Genomic DNA, 18,892 nt, shown 5'->3' on the forward strand with positions numbered 1-18,892 from the left:
GCGTTAGGGCTGTTACAAGCCCACCAATTCTACCCCCGGAATTGGTTTTCTGGGGTGTAAGGCCGTTGAACACAGATACATAAATACAAAATTTCAAGCTGCTTTAGGTGCTGTGATAATCTGTGACACTATCCGTAAACATAGATGACAACCTTAGGAAATTGTGACGGTGCTGTAGGTTATGGGATCAACCGAGACAGTGAAGTTTGGATGAAGGGCTTTTAGTGGTTAAAATTCGTCTAACAAACCATTGTTGACTCTGCTGTCTCTTGGATTGACTACCTTTTAAATACAGCCACAGTTTTTCATATGCTGTGCTAACGAATAATACGGTAACATCTCGTGTACAAATACATAAGGCTTAAATTTTAAATTCATTGTTAACATTGACGTACAGTTTAATACAATTATACGAAGTAAGTATGGCTGAAAAACTGGAAGACTTGAATTTGCCAAACGCCGTAGTAACAAGAATAATTAAAGAGGCTCTACCTGATGGTGTTAACATTGCCAAGGAAGCAAGAACAGCATTTGCAAAGTCGGCATCAGTGTATATTTTGTACATAACCTCTGCTGCCAATATGGAAGCAACAGGCAATAACCGGAAAACCATCAGCGGACAAGATGTATTGCAGGCGATAGGGAATGTAGAATTTAACAAATTTTTGGGTCCTCTGCAAGATGTACTGGAATGTAAGTTAATACATGATATTCTGGGTAACCCTCAGCACAAGTGTACTTAAAGCGCCATTTCTTCGAATCCCACCAGGAATTTACGCTATGGGCCGTGCACATTTTTGTAATTGAGTATCTTTTTGCACGATAAGAACATTTTTGATGCCTAAATTAAATTTTTAATCTCAAGTGAATACATAGTAAAAATAGGAAATAAACTATTTTTATCAGTGAATGTGGCCTAAGACTGTAAAAGATTGATACCTTTGGTCTATATTAGTAGAACACACATGATAGGGTGGTATGTCTAAAAGTAATTCACATTTAGTATGATAAATGGACAAAGTTGTAAGTTCAATTTTGTTGAAATGTTAACACTTTAATGTTTGAGCCTTCTGTCAGCACACAATACTGCCTTTTGTGTAATTGTTACTACAGACACACAGCAGGATTCAGAGCAAAAGCATCATACATGCACTTCTCACTATATTACGTTCTTATTTACATCAAAGTATGCTTACTAAATGCTGTGAATTCTTAAATTACAGATTTTAGAAAGATGCAAAAGGGGAAAAAGGATGCAACTGCGAAGCGTAAAATGCAAAAAGGAAGGAAATCAGAAGATCAAAATGGAAATGAAGTTGGAGATAAGGACAATAGCATGGAGGCTGAATTATATAATGGCTTAGAAACTAGTTCTGATGTGATATATGATTCTGCTGATCAGTGATTATATATTGTTTCATATAAAGAGACTAACAATTCCAGAAGTCATGCTTCATTATTTTCACCCATGTGAATCATGTTTATTGATCCAGGTAGTTACACTTCAGCTGGAGAAATAAACTTGTCTGTATACATTTCATGATTACCTCCCAATTTTTGTTTTGTTTTTTTAACCATGCCATTCTTTAGCCCTATGAGGTCCTAAACAAGGTACATTTTGACATTTAGAAAATTACATTATGATTGACCTTGAGAGGATTGATTGTTATGCCTTATCAGACACTTGAGAAACCACATTCTAGTCGAGTTTGACAGGTTTAATATTAAAATTGGATCTGGTGGGTATTTTATATGAAAATATTGACCTCAAAGGATTGCTGACGATACATAACTGGAAAGTCAGGACAATATGTATGTGGGCTGCAGGTTAAGAACCCCAGATTGAACCATACTGCTTTTATAACTAGTATGGTATGCACCTCTACCATATCATTCCCTAACATTCACTTCCGTGTGTTAACATTTTGTTGTGGTGGTACTACCATGTACACTGCAATTTGTTCATGCAGATACTTCCTTATCTTTTATGGCAGAGATCATTTTACAGTGTACATCTGATGATACAAGCCTCAGCTTTGTGGTCCTATGTGGGGAAATATAGGACAGAAGAAATTGAAGTTATAGGTTTTCACGAATAATCAACAGTACCTCACACACTAGTGGACTTCATATATTTTCAAAAGATTTTTTCTTGGTTGCAGACAAAACTTACAGGGACAGAAAGCTGTAGAAAACCCAAACAGCAACTCAATATTTAATAAGGATTCATTTTTCAGCAACTTCATGAACATTTTAATATTTATGAGATTTCAGGTTCTCATGGCAACATATTAAGATGACTGTCTTCTTGAATGCTGCACTGTGTAGTCTGGTAGATACAGACTGACATTTCAGAGGAGCTTACTGCCTTCATCATCACCTTCATGATAGAGATGGTAAGCTCCTCTGAAACATTCGTCCAGAACTACACAGTTGCAAACATCTGAGAAAGTCATTTTAATTTCAATATTCACCCAAAATTTTATATAGATCAACAGTCTGTTTCCACACTGAAAGAATTTAACAGAAAAATGATACAGAACAGTATCAAATCTAGAGGTGTACAAAAATGAAGTATAAATATTGTCAACTTCTACTGATCAGCTCGATATGTTGCCTCTAATTTGACCTTAATTTTGTAAGATACTGTTTCTGATATTGCATTCTTAGAACAGGTTTCAGACTATTGCCACTGTGGTACAGAGTTCATCATTTAATTTCATCAAGATATTGACATGTTGATCCTAATAATAGTTCAGACAGACCACAGTAGGTCATATGAAAGCTATTTTACATTCTGGTATAGGGAAGAATATAAAAAACAGAAAATCTCATAGTACATGATTGATTGGAATGATTAGAAAATCCCTGCTTAATTACATTTCTACAACTTTATATGTTGTATATGTGGTTTTAAAAATTGAAACTTCATGAACACTATATTACGCCGCCCCCCCCCCCCCCCCCCCAACCCCAACACATACACTTACTGGAAATGTGCTGTTCACAAGAAGTGTTTTCATTTTGGTGTTTTCAGTGAAATGCAATAACTTAATAAATATCCACACACAATGTGACAATGACATTGAAAGTGTAATAGTTTAATTATCAGTTAATACACTGCAAGAAGTCCTTTTTCTTGTCTTGGAACTGTGTTCATCAATTATGAACGATATTTAAAACATCTGACAGAACCTCAAATATTTAAGTAAGAGTACAAAGGAAATCTGTTGTCAGCACCCTAATTCCTTCTTGCAATATGCTAATGTGAGTTATCAAAAACATCTATTAAATTCAAGGCAATTTTTTATTTGTGAGGCATTGATGTATTTATGCCCTTAAGTTATGACACATGCTTGCACATTTTCACACACACACACAGCAGGATACAAAAGTGGAAATAAATTATTTTTTGTGTTATTTACTTGGCACTTGTGCTTCTTCTGTGTTATCACTCACTGCAGTGGCTGTATTAAGATCATTCTAAGATTAATTCATGTACACTTTTTATAATGTATGAAAGAAAAATAAATAACTTTTGGTAAATGTCTCACAATTTGCTATGCAGCACCAATAAATATTATAAGTTTAAAATCTACAGTGTTGATACATGCATCATTAAAAGGCTTGTTACTTTTATTGTTGATTAAGGTCACTTTTTTCAATCCATTTTACATGTTCGTGTCAAATTCTGTTATATATGGGGAAGTTAGGAGAAGCAAGCAAATTTGCTTGTGTAACTGATGCACACATACTTACATTTAAAAACTTGTGCAATTTTGCAAACTGTTTACAACAAAGAGGCACTGAAAAATATGTACAAGACAATGTTGGTAGTAAATGTTTAAAAAAGCAGCAAAGGCAAAAAGATAATCCAATTCCTAACAGTGTACCACTCAACGTACAGATATATCCCAATTATGTGTATTTAGTTCGCATATTTTCTTATATTTGCAGTTAAGAACATTTCTTGTATAAACAAGAGGTCTTTTCCCTTCAGGTTTTCAAATGAAGTTCATATATATGCATTTCCCATCTTTCCCAATGCGCTGCCCATATTATTTTCTATCTTCATATGATTACTTTAATAATACTCTACAAAACTTTTATTACACAATTTACTCCAGTCTATCACTTCCTCCCTCTTCGGTCCAAATACTCCCCTCAGCACCCTGTTCTCAAACATCCTAAATCTATGTTCTTCCCTTAATGTGCTTTGTATATTTTAATTTGTATTTTTTTATAGGAAATTTTGATTTGTTTCTGGTGTTCCCTAATATTTGAACTTTGTCACTATTAAAAAGGTTTACTACTATTACTGCTGCTATTGCTACTACACCTCTAAATGAAAGAGTCTGAAAAATAACTGCATAGGAACATATTCCCCCTTTCAGCAATGAGTCAACGAACAAATATCTTGGCTAATGTGTTTTTGTATTAGACATTCTCCAGGAATGCAGCAAACACTTTAATTGGGACATAAATGTACTTCAATTGGCAGCACACCATTTCTATCAAAATCACAGGACTGTGGTCTCCAACGTAATTTATATCTCAGTATTCCAAAGGAATAACCTATAAATTTGGTATGGCAATGAATATGCCATGTTCAACATCAATTTTCCCTGTTAACCAAAACTTCATCACATTCAAAATATTTGCAAGGTACCAAAATAATGCAGTGATAAAACTAAATTTCTTGTTCAACACAAACAAAATTACTCTTCTTATAAGGTAGATAACCATACTTTTTCACGATGAATAATTCCTAAACATTGCACAGTGTGATTTAGACTTCACTGGTTTTCATTAGTGCTGATAATTAAGAGAATTTTAAAGACGTATGTTTATAAAATATCAGGTGTATATGAAGACTGTTTAAAAAGTAATACAACTGAACAAAACCAGTTACTTTAGAGGAAAGGTCAGTGCAGGAAAGAATATTTGATGGTAGCATCACCCACTGTTCATGTGATCAGTTAAGACTAAAGTCATGTTTATACACCTGACTTATGGTCTACATAAAATGTAACTTGGTTTTATATTTTATTAACAGAAAATACTATGTTCTGTTTTTGATATGTTCAATTTCCTAAACTAATCAGTTCTAATACTTCATAAATTTACTGTATAACATGTCCAGTCTGAATGTCATCTGTCTGTAGATTACCAAAATTAGAGTAAGGGATAATGAGTTACAAAAGATTTTCTTTTAATGTTAAAACATGCCCTCTCCTCCTAACTTATTGTAATGTGAAAGTGTTCTAAACTTTGCCCATCCTGCCTTGTTCCATAATATAGTGTCACTGTAGGTTGTTATGGCAATATGACACGTATTTTCTTGTTGATGACATTTCTGCACATGGGGCACTCCATCACCATCTCAGCACATTTGATGCAGCAGCACATGTGACCACAAGGCACAAAGATGACTTCACACTAAGAACAGAAGAACCACATGAAACTTAACATTTGTAATGAAGATGCCTGTCTTCTGGGTTGTAGCGCTGCGTGGTCTGATGAACCCAGTAAACAGCCATATTCATACTCACTGTCATGAGGATCTGAAGTCCTACTTATCATTTGCAAGTTTTATATGTACCAAACCTGGAATAGACGCCAATGACATTTGCGACTAATTCCTTTGCCAGTTTCCTGACTATTTTGTTATAATTCATATTTCTGAATGAGACTGAAAGCAGTGTTACAGTCAGAAACATGGAACACTTTTGTGCATCATAAACTTTATATGTAATTTATTCTAAACTAAATTTGTTGTGTCATGTATTTCAGTAGTCCCGCGCCGTAGCCGCGCGGTCTGAGGCATTATGCTTCGGACCGGCGATACGGAATGCACGCTGGTTCGAGTCTCGGGGGAAAAAGAATTTTCTCATGAGCTTTCATGAGGAAATAGGGGAGCTACAATGAGTAGCGTAATCTGGTCAAGAAAGCTAGTAATGGCTGGGGGTTCGTCATGCTGACCACACGTCACCCTATATCTGGTTGGATGATCGTTCACCTCTGCTTAGGCATGTGAACGTGAGGCCAGCAGTCAAGCTAGTCAGCTTTGGCTCTCTGGAGCTGTTACGCCACAGATTTCATTTCATGTATTGCTGTATGAAATCCTTTAACATGAGTGTCATACAGTGAAGTGTTTAGTGAAGTGTTTTGTTTCATAACTAACCAGCTACGTTAAGAACAATCCTACTGGAGAATCCAAAAGTTTATTACTGTGCTTGCAACGGAACCTTCTGGAAAATGCTATAAGATGTCAATGTCAGTTTAGTGAAGTAAAACTGGACATCTTTGTACAAGACACTTGCCTTCTCATCCATGCACACAACGCATTCTGCAACTGGAACACTGCTCATATTTCTATCATCCCCCAACTCTTCTAATGGAGGTGCAGAAGGTTCTGACCCACGGTGTGTCCCGGGAGTCTGCAACCTCTCGTCAAGTTTCTTTGCTGACACATCTTGCTCTTCCAGGTACAGCCTTATGGCCTGCAGAATTGCTGTACGAATTTCAGACTGTGTCACACCTGTCTATAATCAAAATAAAGTTTAATACACATTCCTTATGAAAAACAGGAAACTTCCATATTTTCTAGACTGAAAGACATTTTCTTTCCTGGAGAAATGCTGCTTAAAATTTGTTTGCATCTTGTAGTCCCAAGTTATAACAGAAGACAGAAATTATCAAAAATATTCCAGAAGTGGCAGATGGGAATACATATTCTTAACCAACCTTGGAATAATGCTGCTGAGAAAAAGAAGACTTCAGCAGTTTTATGGTTAATTACAGTTATTCTGACATAATACCACTGCTGCTTCTTACTAAAGACATTTCATTAAAAATTTAATCACCCTTTTAAAGAGATAAGAGAAACAGATAAGAGTCCCATATAACTCAGAACCCATCTACTAGCGCACAATGACAATTTTCTGTGTTGTGACCAACTCATTTCCCGGTAATTTGCTCGATGCTGCTATGACATGTTACATGGGACATTCTGTATTTTAATCCTATGAAAGATACATATTCAGTCTTTCAAATTTAATACTTGCCTCCTCTAACACTGTATCTGTAACATCTTTAAGTGTCTGTGTTGAATTAACCCATCTTGCCAAAAATGGCAAATAGTGAATCACACCAGCCACAACAAGGTGGTGAACAAGCAATGGATCTAACGTGTTTTCTGCTTCTACAAGATACTTTGGCCGGCAGTTGAGCAATCTCTGGTACTGTCGTAACCAGAAGTCTTCGCTCTGTCCCTGGAAGAAATAAATATAATTTCTCTTAATTTATGCATAAAAATCTTCATTTGGCAGAGACATACACATATAACATGAGTAACTGTTCTAGTATCTGCACCCTTCTGTTTGAATGACATGAGAACTCTTGATAAATAACAAAGCAGAGGTTTAGACTGCATTGCAATTCCTACACTCTCATCCCTCTATGTAAGATAACGAATTAGATCACTTGATATCATTCCTTTTTAATACTTTCATACAGGGACTACAATGACTGCTTGATAAACTTTGGATCTTAGCAAGTTTCACACAATATTTATAAAAGCTCCGTCATAAAAGTATAGAAATGCAATTTGGGTCTGCTGGATTTCACTGTATGCAGAAACACATCCACAAGCAATCTCACTCAGTCCATAATCCCTTGAACTAAACCACGATGTCAAATTTATTTAATTTACAAAATTCAAAATAACCATATGTCCACAAAATGGGAGTACTGCATTGCTACTTCAAACAACCATGATGACTGCAAGGAATAAAATGCTGATAAAATTGTAATGGTTCTTACTGGTTGCTTATAAGAGGGTGGTTCAAAATAAATTTACCCGGAGTATGCCAGTCAAGAGCACTGGGCCATGCAATCTTCAGATTCCATCAGAAGTGTCAGAAAAGTTGACACATAAGACAGCATGTTGATATTATAAGCTGATTTTGAGACACAAAAGTAGGCTAAAAGCAGGAAATTTCTTCACAAGCCAGGTGGCTGTCGGCTTCTCAAGGAGTATGCTCCATGGAGTTACATTACGTCTATCAAGTTTTTAACTGTTTCTGCCTTCAAGTAAGCAGATGGCAGCTACCACCTTAACCAGCAGTGAGCACAAATTTTAGAGGTTTTTTGAAGGAAATGGTTTTACAGGAGCCATGTGTATGTTTCCTTTCCTTCGCCACCATTAATTAAATTCAGGATAGTGGAAGTTTAATACAACAATAAAAAAGGACAACACAATGGCACTATCGAGGTAACTTCATAGTATCTGACCAATCATTAAGTTAAACAAAACTTTTCTTATAATATTCAACCAACCTCTTCACCTATCCAGCGTCGTTTATCCATCTCTGTGAGTGTGTTCAGTAAATGCCGCCTACGTTCAGCCTGCTGGGACAGTAGATCCATCAAGAGACTAGACAGTGCAATCCTCTTTTCAGATAATTCCATCTGTAATAATTAATATGTACTTAATTAAAAAGTGTGAACCCAACACAAATCAGCATTAAGGTCTTATAGTCATAAGAACAAACATTAGCACCTGACCATGTCGAATGGTGTGTACTGGACACGGAAAAAAAAAACTGTACACATTTGTCTACCATTCAATAAAACACAGTCTTGAGTTCAGAAGTTCTATCACCTGGGGCACAATTATTGCATAACACCAAGTTCATTTGTCCCACAAAACAATTCTATTGAGGTGTACTGTTACAATAAATTTTACGTACCACTTGTTCATCCATTTCCAATTTCTTTCGTTCCATTTCTACTGCTGTTAGAGCAGCAAGTTGTGACTCAACTAGTGCCACCTGATGCACAAGGCTCCAACTACGAGCATCACCTCGTTCCAGCAGTGCCCCTACTGCTGCACGCTGTAATTCCTCATCCTTCTGCAGGCGCCCCACCAACTCAGTCTTAACCTGTCCCTGAGTGTTCAGTATGTCTTCCAGTTGTTGATCCGACTCCATTTGCCTATATAATCAATCAGTCACAGAACCTTACTTTTACCAACAGTTTACATATCTCTGTGATTTGAGAAGTATAAAAGAACAGCAAGTTCTTATTCAATACGCAACATGTGGAGTACTAACTGACTGAGCAGAGTTCGTGTGACTTCAGCTCGTCCCTCTTCATATTCTCTTAATTTTTTCTCTCGAAGACACTCCTCTTCTAAGAGAGCTTCCATGGCATCTGGAATACAGAAGAGTAATTCATACATCTTAACTCCATCATTCATAGTAGCCCTGACATATACCAACATAATTATTCAACTGCATCTTGGGAGACTAATCTAACCACACAGAAAAAAATCTTAAACACAATGTTACTTCTTGTCAGGATAGAAGTTTTAGGTACAATTTACTGGCACAAACATAATAAGTTTTTTATTGCATAATATGATTATAAGATATTCTTACAAAAACCTAACGTGTTTCAACCTCGAACTGGACATTTTTTTTTCGTGTCCAGTAGAGTGTGCATTGGTGGTTAGCAGGATTCATGACCCATCAGTACATGGGTTCGATCGGGATAGCGACATTTAATGCTCCTGCTGTGACCCCCTTTTCGCGAGATGATGATGAAAGTGGAGTAATTGTTGGGATGCCACGGAAAAACTGGGGAAACCCCGGATGAAAACTCCGTGATGCCTGGACCACGGCCTTGCCCAGCGTTCTAATTGCTAGACCACCGTGGCGGTTAACTGGACGTTGTAAAGGTTCCTGTCAATTTAAAAAGTATCATTATGCATTCTTTATTGTCTTAGTGCAATTACTTACATACCTTTATATATATAAAACTGTTTTGGAAAATACAGAAGATCTTAATAATGCAAGTGCTACCAACCAATTATGCATTTATATTTGTATGAAGTGTATATGATACATCCTACTACTTCGTACTATAAAGGTCTACAGATCGTATTATTAACACTGTCAGTAGCTCAGACTACACAGCATCAGATAATAGGATAATTCACGAATGACTTAAAAGGATACGGAAGGAAGCAGTCATGACCTAATTAAAGGTTTTACCCTGGCATTCGACTGGGCCAAGATTTGAACCTGAAACCTACTGAATGTTAATCACTTAGCTCTCTAAGGAATGAAATTCCAATTCTAATTCCGTAGAAGAATATACTTAGCTGAAAAATGTTAAATACTGTAAATATTTATATAAAGAATATATTTCTTTGAAATAGTTAGTTTGTTCTATAATATTCTTACAAGATCCAGCAGTAACAACTATGTATTTATAATGGTATTAATTACTATTCTTCTTCTACTATGGCTCTGTCCGGTCCGTATTCGGTCCATGGACTACTCAATTCTCCTCTTCCATTCGGCCCTCTGTTAGGTCCGTCTCTCCGAGGCTTTGATTGAGGTTTCGAAACATCTTCCTTTTCACAGTGCAAGGTTGTTAGCCTTGCGACCAACCCCCAACCTGGAGGACCAGGGTACCTGTCTTAGTCTGACCTCTGCCCCTCGACCAATCTGGCTAGGGAGGCCCTACCAGTAGCTATGCTACCGCCAGCATAGCTCTTGGGGTCACTATATTTGTACCAATTACTTTGTTCTGATTGTGACACGTTCTTCTTTGAAGAAACTCTGAAATGTAAAACTCTATTCTATTCTATAAACAACATCACTGTTCAGAGATGTTTGCTTCCTTAGGCAAATGGAGATAAACCAAATATCTCCAGCACTGGAAAAAAATGGTTGTTCCATACTTACTTATTATATCCTTGCGTTGGTATGACTGGTACTTCGCTTGAGCAACATTGAGAAGGTGCTGCTCTTCCTGCTGTTCCATTTCTAACAGGTGCTGAAGTTGCTTTGAGTCCCATGATGCATTGAAGGCCATTAGCTGAGATATCACAGACTGTGCAGTTTCTTCCACTGGGAGAAAAACAAGAGTGACATTTCCGGTTCTCATGGGAGCAAGTACCGAACACGGATGGGTCGGTGCTTACGGACATGATCTACCCAGTATGCGTTCATTTTATACATTCACACAGACAAAATGGGACATGATGATGAGTGGTGATGAGTTAGTTAATGTCGCCTACAGTCTCCCATTTCACTTCACTTACCTTCTTGGAGTTGATCTACAAGCTTCAGCCTTTCTGCTTCTCTTTTTTGTTGTATTCGATGAATTTCATTTTCTAGCTTATTCTCTTGCTGCTTGAGGTTTTCTAGAAGCTGGAAAATACAATGTGGCTACTGAGAATTCCACTGCATTCTGTTTAACAAAATATCAATTACTACAATATTTGGTAGTAAATACAACATGACTGGAAAGGTGTAATTTGTACCACAATTCACACATGGTCTTTGCAAATTCTGAATTATTAATAAAATAATACATCAGTTAACTTACGTAGACAAATTTAGTTTCCAGCTGAAACATTTTTTGTCCTTTCACGCAGCCACCGTGTTGTTATTTTACATCATACCAAGAATTACATCAAAACTGTTTACATTCTGAAAATCTATTACCGTACATCACGTTGGTATTACAGATTGTTTTAAATTAACAGAAAATATGATTATTGGGTAGACCCCCAATGGCATAACACCTGTACCAGACTTCATCCAAATTCATCTGGCAGTTCTCCAGTTGAATCACGCAGACAGACATGACCACCCACCCCTACATGCATTCATTTCATGCAAATAACTAAACAATGGGTTTTATTCTGTGTTCCCGAGTCAAAATTTGGGGGATTAGAGAAGGCTAGAAAATAAAAGAATGCTTTCTTTTTTTCAATTAGCTTAATTTAATTACATGATATATTTGTGTGTGTTTTCTTTCATTTCTGTGAATTATCCACAGTTTCAATTATCTGGGAAAATATATTTCCAAACCAACCCAGATAATCAGGCATCTACATTAAAAAGATGTTGAAACTAACCCGTCCTGCACTGATCTTCTTTGCAGTCTGAAGCTCCACTTCCTTTTTCTGATGCTCCTCCAAGTTCTTTTCTAAGGCCAATAATTCTTGTTGCTTTCGTTCCTGTGAATGTATAAATTAATTGTCAAAATTCTTTTTATCAAATTGTTATAAAAATTATAGCGAGAATTTTATTTCTAGGAAGATTATGACTTAATAAGCATAATAAATTAGGCATGCAGGACTAGATCAAATAATAATTAACACATTTGAAAAACTTGTGCATCAGATGGACAGGGCAGAGATATCAGCAACGTTCACTGCAGTAACCACTGTAGCCGAGTGCACCGTCACATGCATAATGGAACTAAACACCTGTCAATACTCTGGTGCATGTATGTGTTTGCTATGATTAGAAGGAATTCATCCATAATAATCAGAACAGAAACATGAATAAAAAAAAAGGTTAAGAAAATGAGATTGTCATTTCAAAACAGCAGTTTACAAAGTCACTGGATTTTAAGGAACTTCTCTTCATGCAGTTTCAGAAGAGGTCACATTAAACAGTGTCCTGGTACTGTGATATGTGACAAATTCAAGCCTGCAATCCAATAAAACACAAAGGTATGATTACTCCATGACAATGTCTATCTTCATACTTCCATCATAACCATCAAAACACTTTCAAAGCTCAAATTTTAGCTCTGTCCCACCAACCACATAGTCAACACCCGACTCAATCACATTATCAACATTCTGAGTCCCTTAAATAGCCACAGGAGGCTGCCAATTCCAATGTAAAGATGATTTCATGGAAGGAAACTTTTCCTAAGCAAAGCCTCTTCTCTACACACAATGCATTATCTTCTTCTTTTTCTGGTTTAACAATGTTTGTACATTTTTCGGTACCCTTTATGGGTCCCCAACCTTTTTAGTTGGCTTGATCTATGGACATTCGGTAGGACTCCTTGGACGAGGGATCGGCCCGTCGCAAGGCCTCTACCTGTACACAGGACAGCACAACACAGAAAAACATCCGTGGCATGAGTGGGATTCGAACCCACGGTCCCCGTGATCAAGCGGCACAAGGCCCACGCCTCAGACCGCGCGGCCACTGCAGACCCCACAATGCATTATCTAAAAAAATCAATATTCTTAGTTGCAGTGCTTTAATATATGTAACAATCATGGATACATACCGCAAATCCTTTTAAAAATTCCGATACATATCTGTAATACTGTGATTCCCAGTTAATGATGTGAGTAATCATGCTACATATGTATATATGTAGAACATGACTGGGTATGATCTGAATACTACCAGAAAGGAATACACTAGTATACCAGTATGAATTTTAATGAGACAAATGTCACACGATTTCATACATGTACTCTACTAATATAACAAGCATAATACCAAAATATAAACTAAAATTAATAAATACTGTTATAAAATAAGTGAATACTAAAAAATGAACGTAAAAAATAGGAAAATGGTTTACATTTACTCAACATGCCTTCAGTCTCTCTAGCTGCATGACTTTGGCCTAGAATGGAAAAATAAAAGCACAATTAATACATATTTAAAGCCATTAACAATTCAAACTATAATAAAAGTGAAAGTAAATAGTAAAAGAAGATAACATCAATGCTGCAGAACATATAAAAGAAAGTAACAGCATTTCTTCGCAAATAAAGATCAACATCCCCTGTGAGTTCAACGGTATGGGGATGACCATTTACCAAAATACACATTTCAAACATCACAGACACTCAAGGAATGAAACTTATCAATTACTTCAAATCACCAAATGAGACTGGTAGGAGGAAGGGCTGGGTACTGGGACACAACAACCTCATATGATATGTTCTTTGTAAATTCACTGTAAATATATTTCTGTACTTGTGGGTTATCGGGACACAAAACAGGGGAGTCAAATATCTGGAGTTAGATTGGCACGGAAAACTGTGCATGCGTATCAGTATACCCGTATACTCGGTTGTTGTTATCTGTTAGTTCCTTCAGTTATTTATTGCTGTTCGGTACCATGTTAAAAATTTGGGATTTACCTAATAGTGAGGAAGATTCTGTCTCTGCAAGATGAAGGAATACTACTGAAAGCGAGGTACTGTGCGAATAATCACATTATGAAATCATTTACTGAAATAAAATATAATAACTTTCGAGTATATGTCATTTATCCACACACATTAACCTAACCTAACCTATTTTTAAAGCGATGTGTCCCTATAACCCACAAGTACCCATATTTCTTATAACCCAATATTGAAAGCCTTACTCTTCTGAGCAAAAACTCTCTGCAGGTACACAGCAGCAACGTCTGATATTATCTGTTGGAATTGTCATGTTGCACACAGGGCCCAAAGATATCAGTACAGTGATGGACATCAAAACAATGACCAATGTGTCATTAACAAAGCACAGAAAAGGCCCATAGGAAATGTGTCATATTCTCTGACCTCAGCACTATACAAAGGGAAGTGATAAACTTTGCTCTTCTATATAATGATAAAGTATCACTTACCTGAAAGTCTCGATCCTTTTCTTCCCAGTCCATGACACTGGATGGATGAAACACCTCACGAACCTTATCCACGGAATCAGATTGAGAGATGTAATCCACACCCAGCTCTGTTTTTATAAAAATAATGACAAGAGTATACTCTTTCATATCTCATTATTAAAACTTGCTTAATTCTTATACAGGACACTTAACATTGTTAGACAGATGTGTATGCATTAATCCCTTCCAGTTGTAACAATGTAAAAATTTTCTGCAGAAACAATGTCTTGGGAATTTAAATACCTCTGAACTACTTAATCCCCACAAGTATATAATCATGTTTTAGTTTCCAAGGAGTCTGAATTATTTTTGCCAGATAGACGTGCACAATCAGTAACTCTGTCAGTTTGCATGGCCAGCTGCAACAAATTTCTGGTGAACTACAGAAACACAAAAAAATTGACAGTGGAACCACGGTTCCGGAGAATCTGACGTAAATAAGTCTTTGTATTTAAATTATATTTAGGCAATAAATACAATGAAAGGAAGTTTATATATTAGCTTGATAACTTGAATAATTGCTTCTTGCGATTTCTATATTCCCTCATACGTTCAGCATTAGTTTTTGGTATTTTTTTTTTGGGAACTTCAGGTTCATTATTTAATACTTCTATTTTTTTTACGTTCTCTGTACTGTCTCATATATTCTACATTACGTACTCTTTTAGCTTCAATGACATCCATCTTGTTATCTCTACATAGTATGACACAAAACACACACGCAGCAGTAGCTTGAAGTGCTATGCGCCTTTATTCATATAAATAAATTTTGTAGAACCTAAACCATTTGTGATATGTAAAATCTGAAAACAGATACAGAAAGCTCAAGATGTAATACGTATTTCGTACGCAATATGTCCAGATCCATCTCTTACGGTTTTCGAGAGGCGGGCGTTTAACGTGATGAATAATAATAATAATAAATAGGAATCCCTTACCTCAAACTTTGTTCAATTGTAAGAGACTACGATGTCCACCCGCAACGACCAATTTAATCAAAACTAAAATGGAGAGGGTGGAGAGCAATATCACAGATTTCTTAATAATTCTTATTGTGATATTCTAAAACGTTTTTAACAGCACAATATTATCTACTCTACGACACACTTCTTCTACAAGCGATTCACAGCTCAGCTCTTTCCGCAATAACGAAAGCAGATTGTTGACGGCAGTAATGTAACACAACAATGTTGAATAAGCAGATGACATAACAATTAGTTTCTTAGATAAAGGAGTAAAACATTGTTATGCACGCAAGAGTTCATATAAAAGCTGACCATTGTCGGTCCATTGTTGGTATGGATCTTACACATTTTCCTAACGCTGTTTTGCCGAATGACCCTTCCGTATGGAAGTATTTACATCAAAAAGGGATTCATGTTTACAAAAAAACTAAATACTTAAAATATACTGCTACTTCAACATGTATGTCTACATAACGCTACAATCACTATACAAGAATTACATGGAAGAAAATCATACTACAGCAGTAACTATCTTTGTGTGAAAGCTTAAACCTTTGTCAAAATATGACTTCAGGCTAGGTTAGAAAATTGGCTTTAAATGACATTTTATGTATACCTCATTAACTGCACACCATATACATATTTTTCTAAAATATTATAGAATTAAACTAAAAAAATTGTCACTTCCCATATTTTATATACAATAATTTCTGAAAAGCTTGTCAAATCTTATAAATAAGCAACTTCAAATGCATTACAGGGCTTTACCAACATCTGACTTAGTCAGTAATTTAAAAGTACAACCTCTAGACAAATGGTTTTGTAAATATAATTGAAATCCAGTGTTTGGGGTGGTGTATTTAAATATAATTTACTAACTTGATGGATTAAGATTGAAAATTTAAATAAATAAATCTCAATTTATTTTATTGATAATTTGAAGGAAATGAAAGGTCTCTTATAGCATGAAAAATAAAATGTAAAGTGTTACCCAGCTCATTAACACCTATAAAAGACATCACACTCCCCAATGTGGCATAATTATTCTTCTTGTTCTTTTATTCATGTTTAAAAGTCTGACTTACCTTCAGATAAGAACTGCATTATGGCAAAAATGCCTTGCACAGCAATCTCTTCTGGTGGATATGCAAACCTTTCAGAATCTAAAGTAAGATCTCTGAGACTGGCTGACTGAGCTAATGAAGCTGGCAGCACTTTCAGATACTTGTTATCATGCAGATCCAAATGCTGCAGCCATTTCAAGTTCCCTATTGAGTCAGGTAAGGCTTTCAAACAATTGGATGAAATGTTCAAAATACGTAATCTCTCCAACTGTCCTATTGAATTTGGAAGTAGTTTCAACTGGTTTGAGCTGATGTTCAACACCTGTAAGGTCACAAATAATATTACCATATCCTTCAGTGGGGGTACTCGATATACTTCTCATTTCTTTCCCCCATTCTTTAACATCTCATTGCACTTATATTCATTTCAAGTCTGTACCTACCCTGAGATTTTTCAAATGTCCAATTTCATCTGGTAAGTATACAAAACAGTTTGAATGTAAATCTAATATCTGTATCATTGATAAATCATGTAGGTACCCCCCACCTGCTAAGGATGCCAGCTGATTCTCCTGCAAATAAAAGTGGAACATATTACTGTCATTCAGACCAGAACTTCAATCCAAAGAATATGATTTTAGATTCAAACCTACGATTACCTGAAGATACAAAGCTTCTTTTCTGAACACCTTGCATAATGAATATATGCCTGATGGAACCGTCTTTAAACCACAATCAGACACATCAAATACTGGTTCTGGGTTTTCTCGGGCCTGTAAGTTAAAGAATTTACATGCCATCCGGTGCTCCACACATTTGTTTCATCATTAACATAATGTTACTAATTTGTACTTACTAGATACAATTTGTGTTCCAACCTTGACTTGTAATCAACACCTTTATTTCCTTTCTTGCTGAAGAGATTTAATGGCATTTTTGTTAATTTCGCAATCTTATTTACAGAGCAAAGTTTCATACATAAATTTGATTGAATATAATGGCAGTATTTTTTACTATTTCTACGGTTATAACGTTGTTATTTACACTCTTCCTCTCCATGACACTTCCTTACGTCCACATTCAGGTGACGAGACATTTAATTCAATTTAAATCTGAACATTAGTATTCTAAATGCAGATAAACTGGTTCATCACGAAGTAAGTGGCACAGAGTCAAACACAATATAATCTATTTCATTCTACTGCATACTTTGTCAACCAAACACTTCAGCTCTCAAACATTAAAACATACAAATATTTATTACTACGAGAACACATCACCACAGAGAATAATATCAGTGAGTTACAGAAAACAAAATTAACATAGAATGGCGACAAAGGCAGTGGAAGCGGTAGCTCGATCGGTAAGAAGGATAACTAAAACCCAACCTCGACAATTTGTCTCGTTTGCCGCCGATTCTCCACCTAACCTCTCAACCAAAACTTTAGTCATATTCACAAATAATTTTTAAATTCTCGTATAGCAGTAAATGTAGCATTAAGTGTATGTGACGTGGAACGAATTATTAAAAAAAATTGTCTTTTGAGCTACAGGGATAACTACATGTATCAGTTTCTTTAAAGTTCAATGACTGCATTTTACCCTGCATCATACCTTTCTCCTGTAATTAAATTCTCTCTCTCTCATCCTCTTTTACCCGTAGGTCTCGATGTTTTTATTTATTCATTTTTTGATCTATTTGGACAATGGTAGACTCCTTGGATAAGTGATCAGCCCAACACGAGGCAAGACACGGACAAACATCCATGCCTTGAGTGGGACTCGAACTCACGGTCCCAACGACCAGGCGCACGAGGTCCATGCCTCAGACCGCGTGGCCACTGCGGCCGGATAATTAAATTTTGTCAGATAAATACGTGTTTTTCAAGTCATGACATTTCTGTGAGTGTTTTAAGGCTTACCCTTTTCCAGAATACACAAGCGGAACTAAATTGGAGCATGAACAGGATCAAAAACCATTTTGTAAGATTTAAGATTCTCATGATAACGGATATTAAGATAACAGTCTTCTGGAATGTGGATCAGGGTGATGGAGGCAGTAAGCTCCTCTGAAACATCAGTTAATACCTAACATACTACATGGTGAAACATACCAGAATACAGGCATCTTCAATAATATTTCCTTTGATTTTATTTAGTAATTACAGTGTGCAGTTTAAGCTAAATCTATAAATGGAACACAAGATAATTTAAAATTTCATGTAAAGCTGTGACCTAAATTGGCCATTATGAAAACAAAATTTAATTATGCTGACAAATTTTAAAGCAGACCACCAATGCTAAACGATTAACTGCTTCTAGCGCATGCACTGATGGTGAACATTCTGAACTTTTGAATGG

The 18,892-nt window shown here is 36.1% G+C and overlaps 2 protein-coding genes across 2 annotated transcripts; one reads left to right on the forward strand and one right to left on the reverse strand.

Annotated features, from left to right (window-relative positions):
- The first annotated feature begins 139 nt into the window (after positions 1 to 139).
- Chrac-14 (DNA polymerase epsilon subunit 3 Chrac-14) lies at positions 140 to 3,546 on the forward strand. The gene is made up of 2 exons (XM_022061821.2): positions 140 to 693; positions 1,224 to 3,546. The coding sequence occupies exons 1-2, from the start codon at positions 423 to 425 to the stop codon at positions 1,403 to 1,405; spliced, it is 453 nt and encodes a 150-aa protein (XP_021917513.1). The 5' UTR covers positions 140 to 422; the 3' UTR covers positions 1,406 to 3,546.
- LOC110828777 (E3 ubiquitin-protein ligase LRSAM1) lies at positions 2,111 to 17,834 on the reverse strand. Its single transcript, XM_022061788.2, has 15 exons — positions 17,388 to 17,834; positions 17,191 to 17,304; positions 16,975 to 17,103; positions 16,553 to 16,853; positions 14,464 to 14,570; positions 13,435 to 13,464; positions 11,939 to 12,040; positions 11,117 to 11,225; positions 10,758 to 10,922; positions 9,117 to 9,216; positions 8,754 to 8,997; positions 8,341 to 8,472; positions 7,068 to 7,274; positions 6,324 to 6,545; positions 2,111 to 5,439 (listed from the first exon to the last, which is right to left on the reverse strand). The coding sequence occupies exons 1-15, from the start codon at positions 17,505 to 17,507 to the stop codon at positions 5,317 to 5,319; spliced, it is 2,205 nt and encodes a 734-aa protein (XP_021917480.1). The 5' UTR covers positions 17,508 to 17,834; the 3' UTR covers positions 2,111 to 5,316.
- Positions 17,835 to 18,892: the final 1,058 nt, after the last annotated feature.

Source organism: Zootermopsis nevadensis, unplaced genomic scaffold (genome assembly GCF_977971745.1).
Source record: "Zootermopsis nevadensis isolate Lab colony 2312 unplaced genomic scaffold, Znev_1.0 Znev_ptg000004l, whole genome shotgun sequence".
NCBI lineage: Eukaryota > Metazoa > Arthropoda > Insecta > Blattodea > Termopsidae > Zootermopsis > Zootermopsis nevadensis.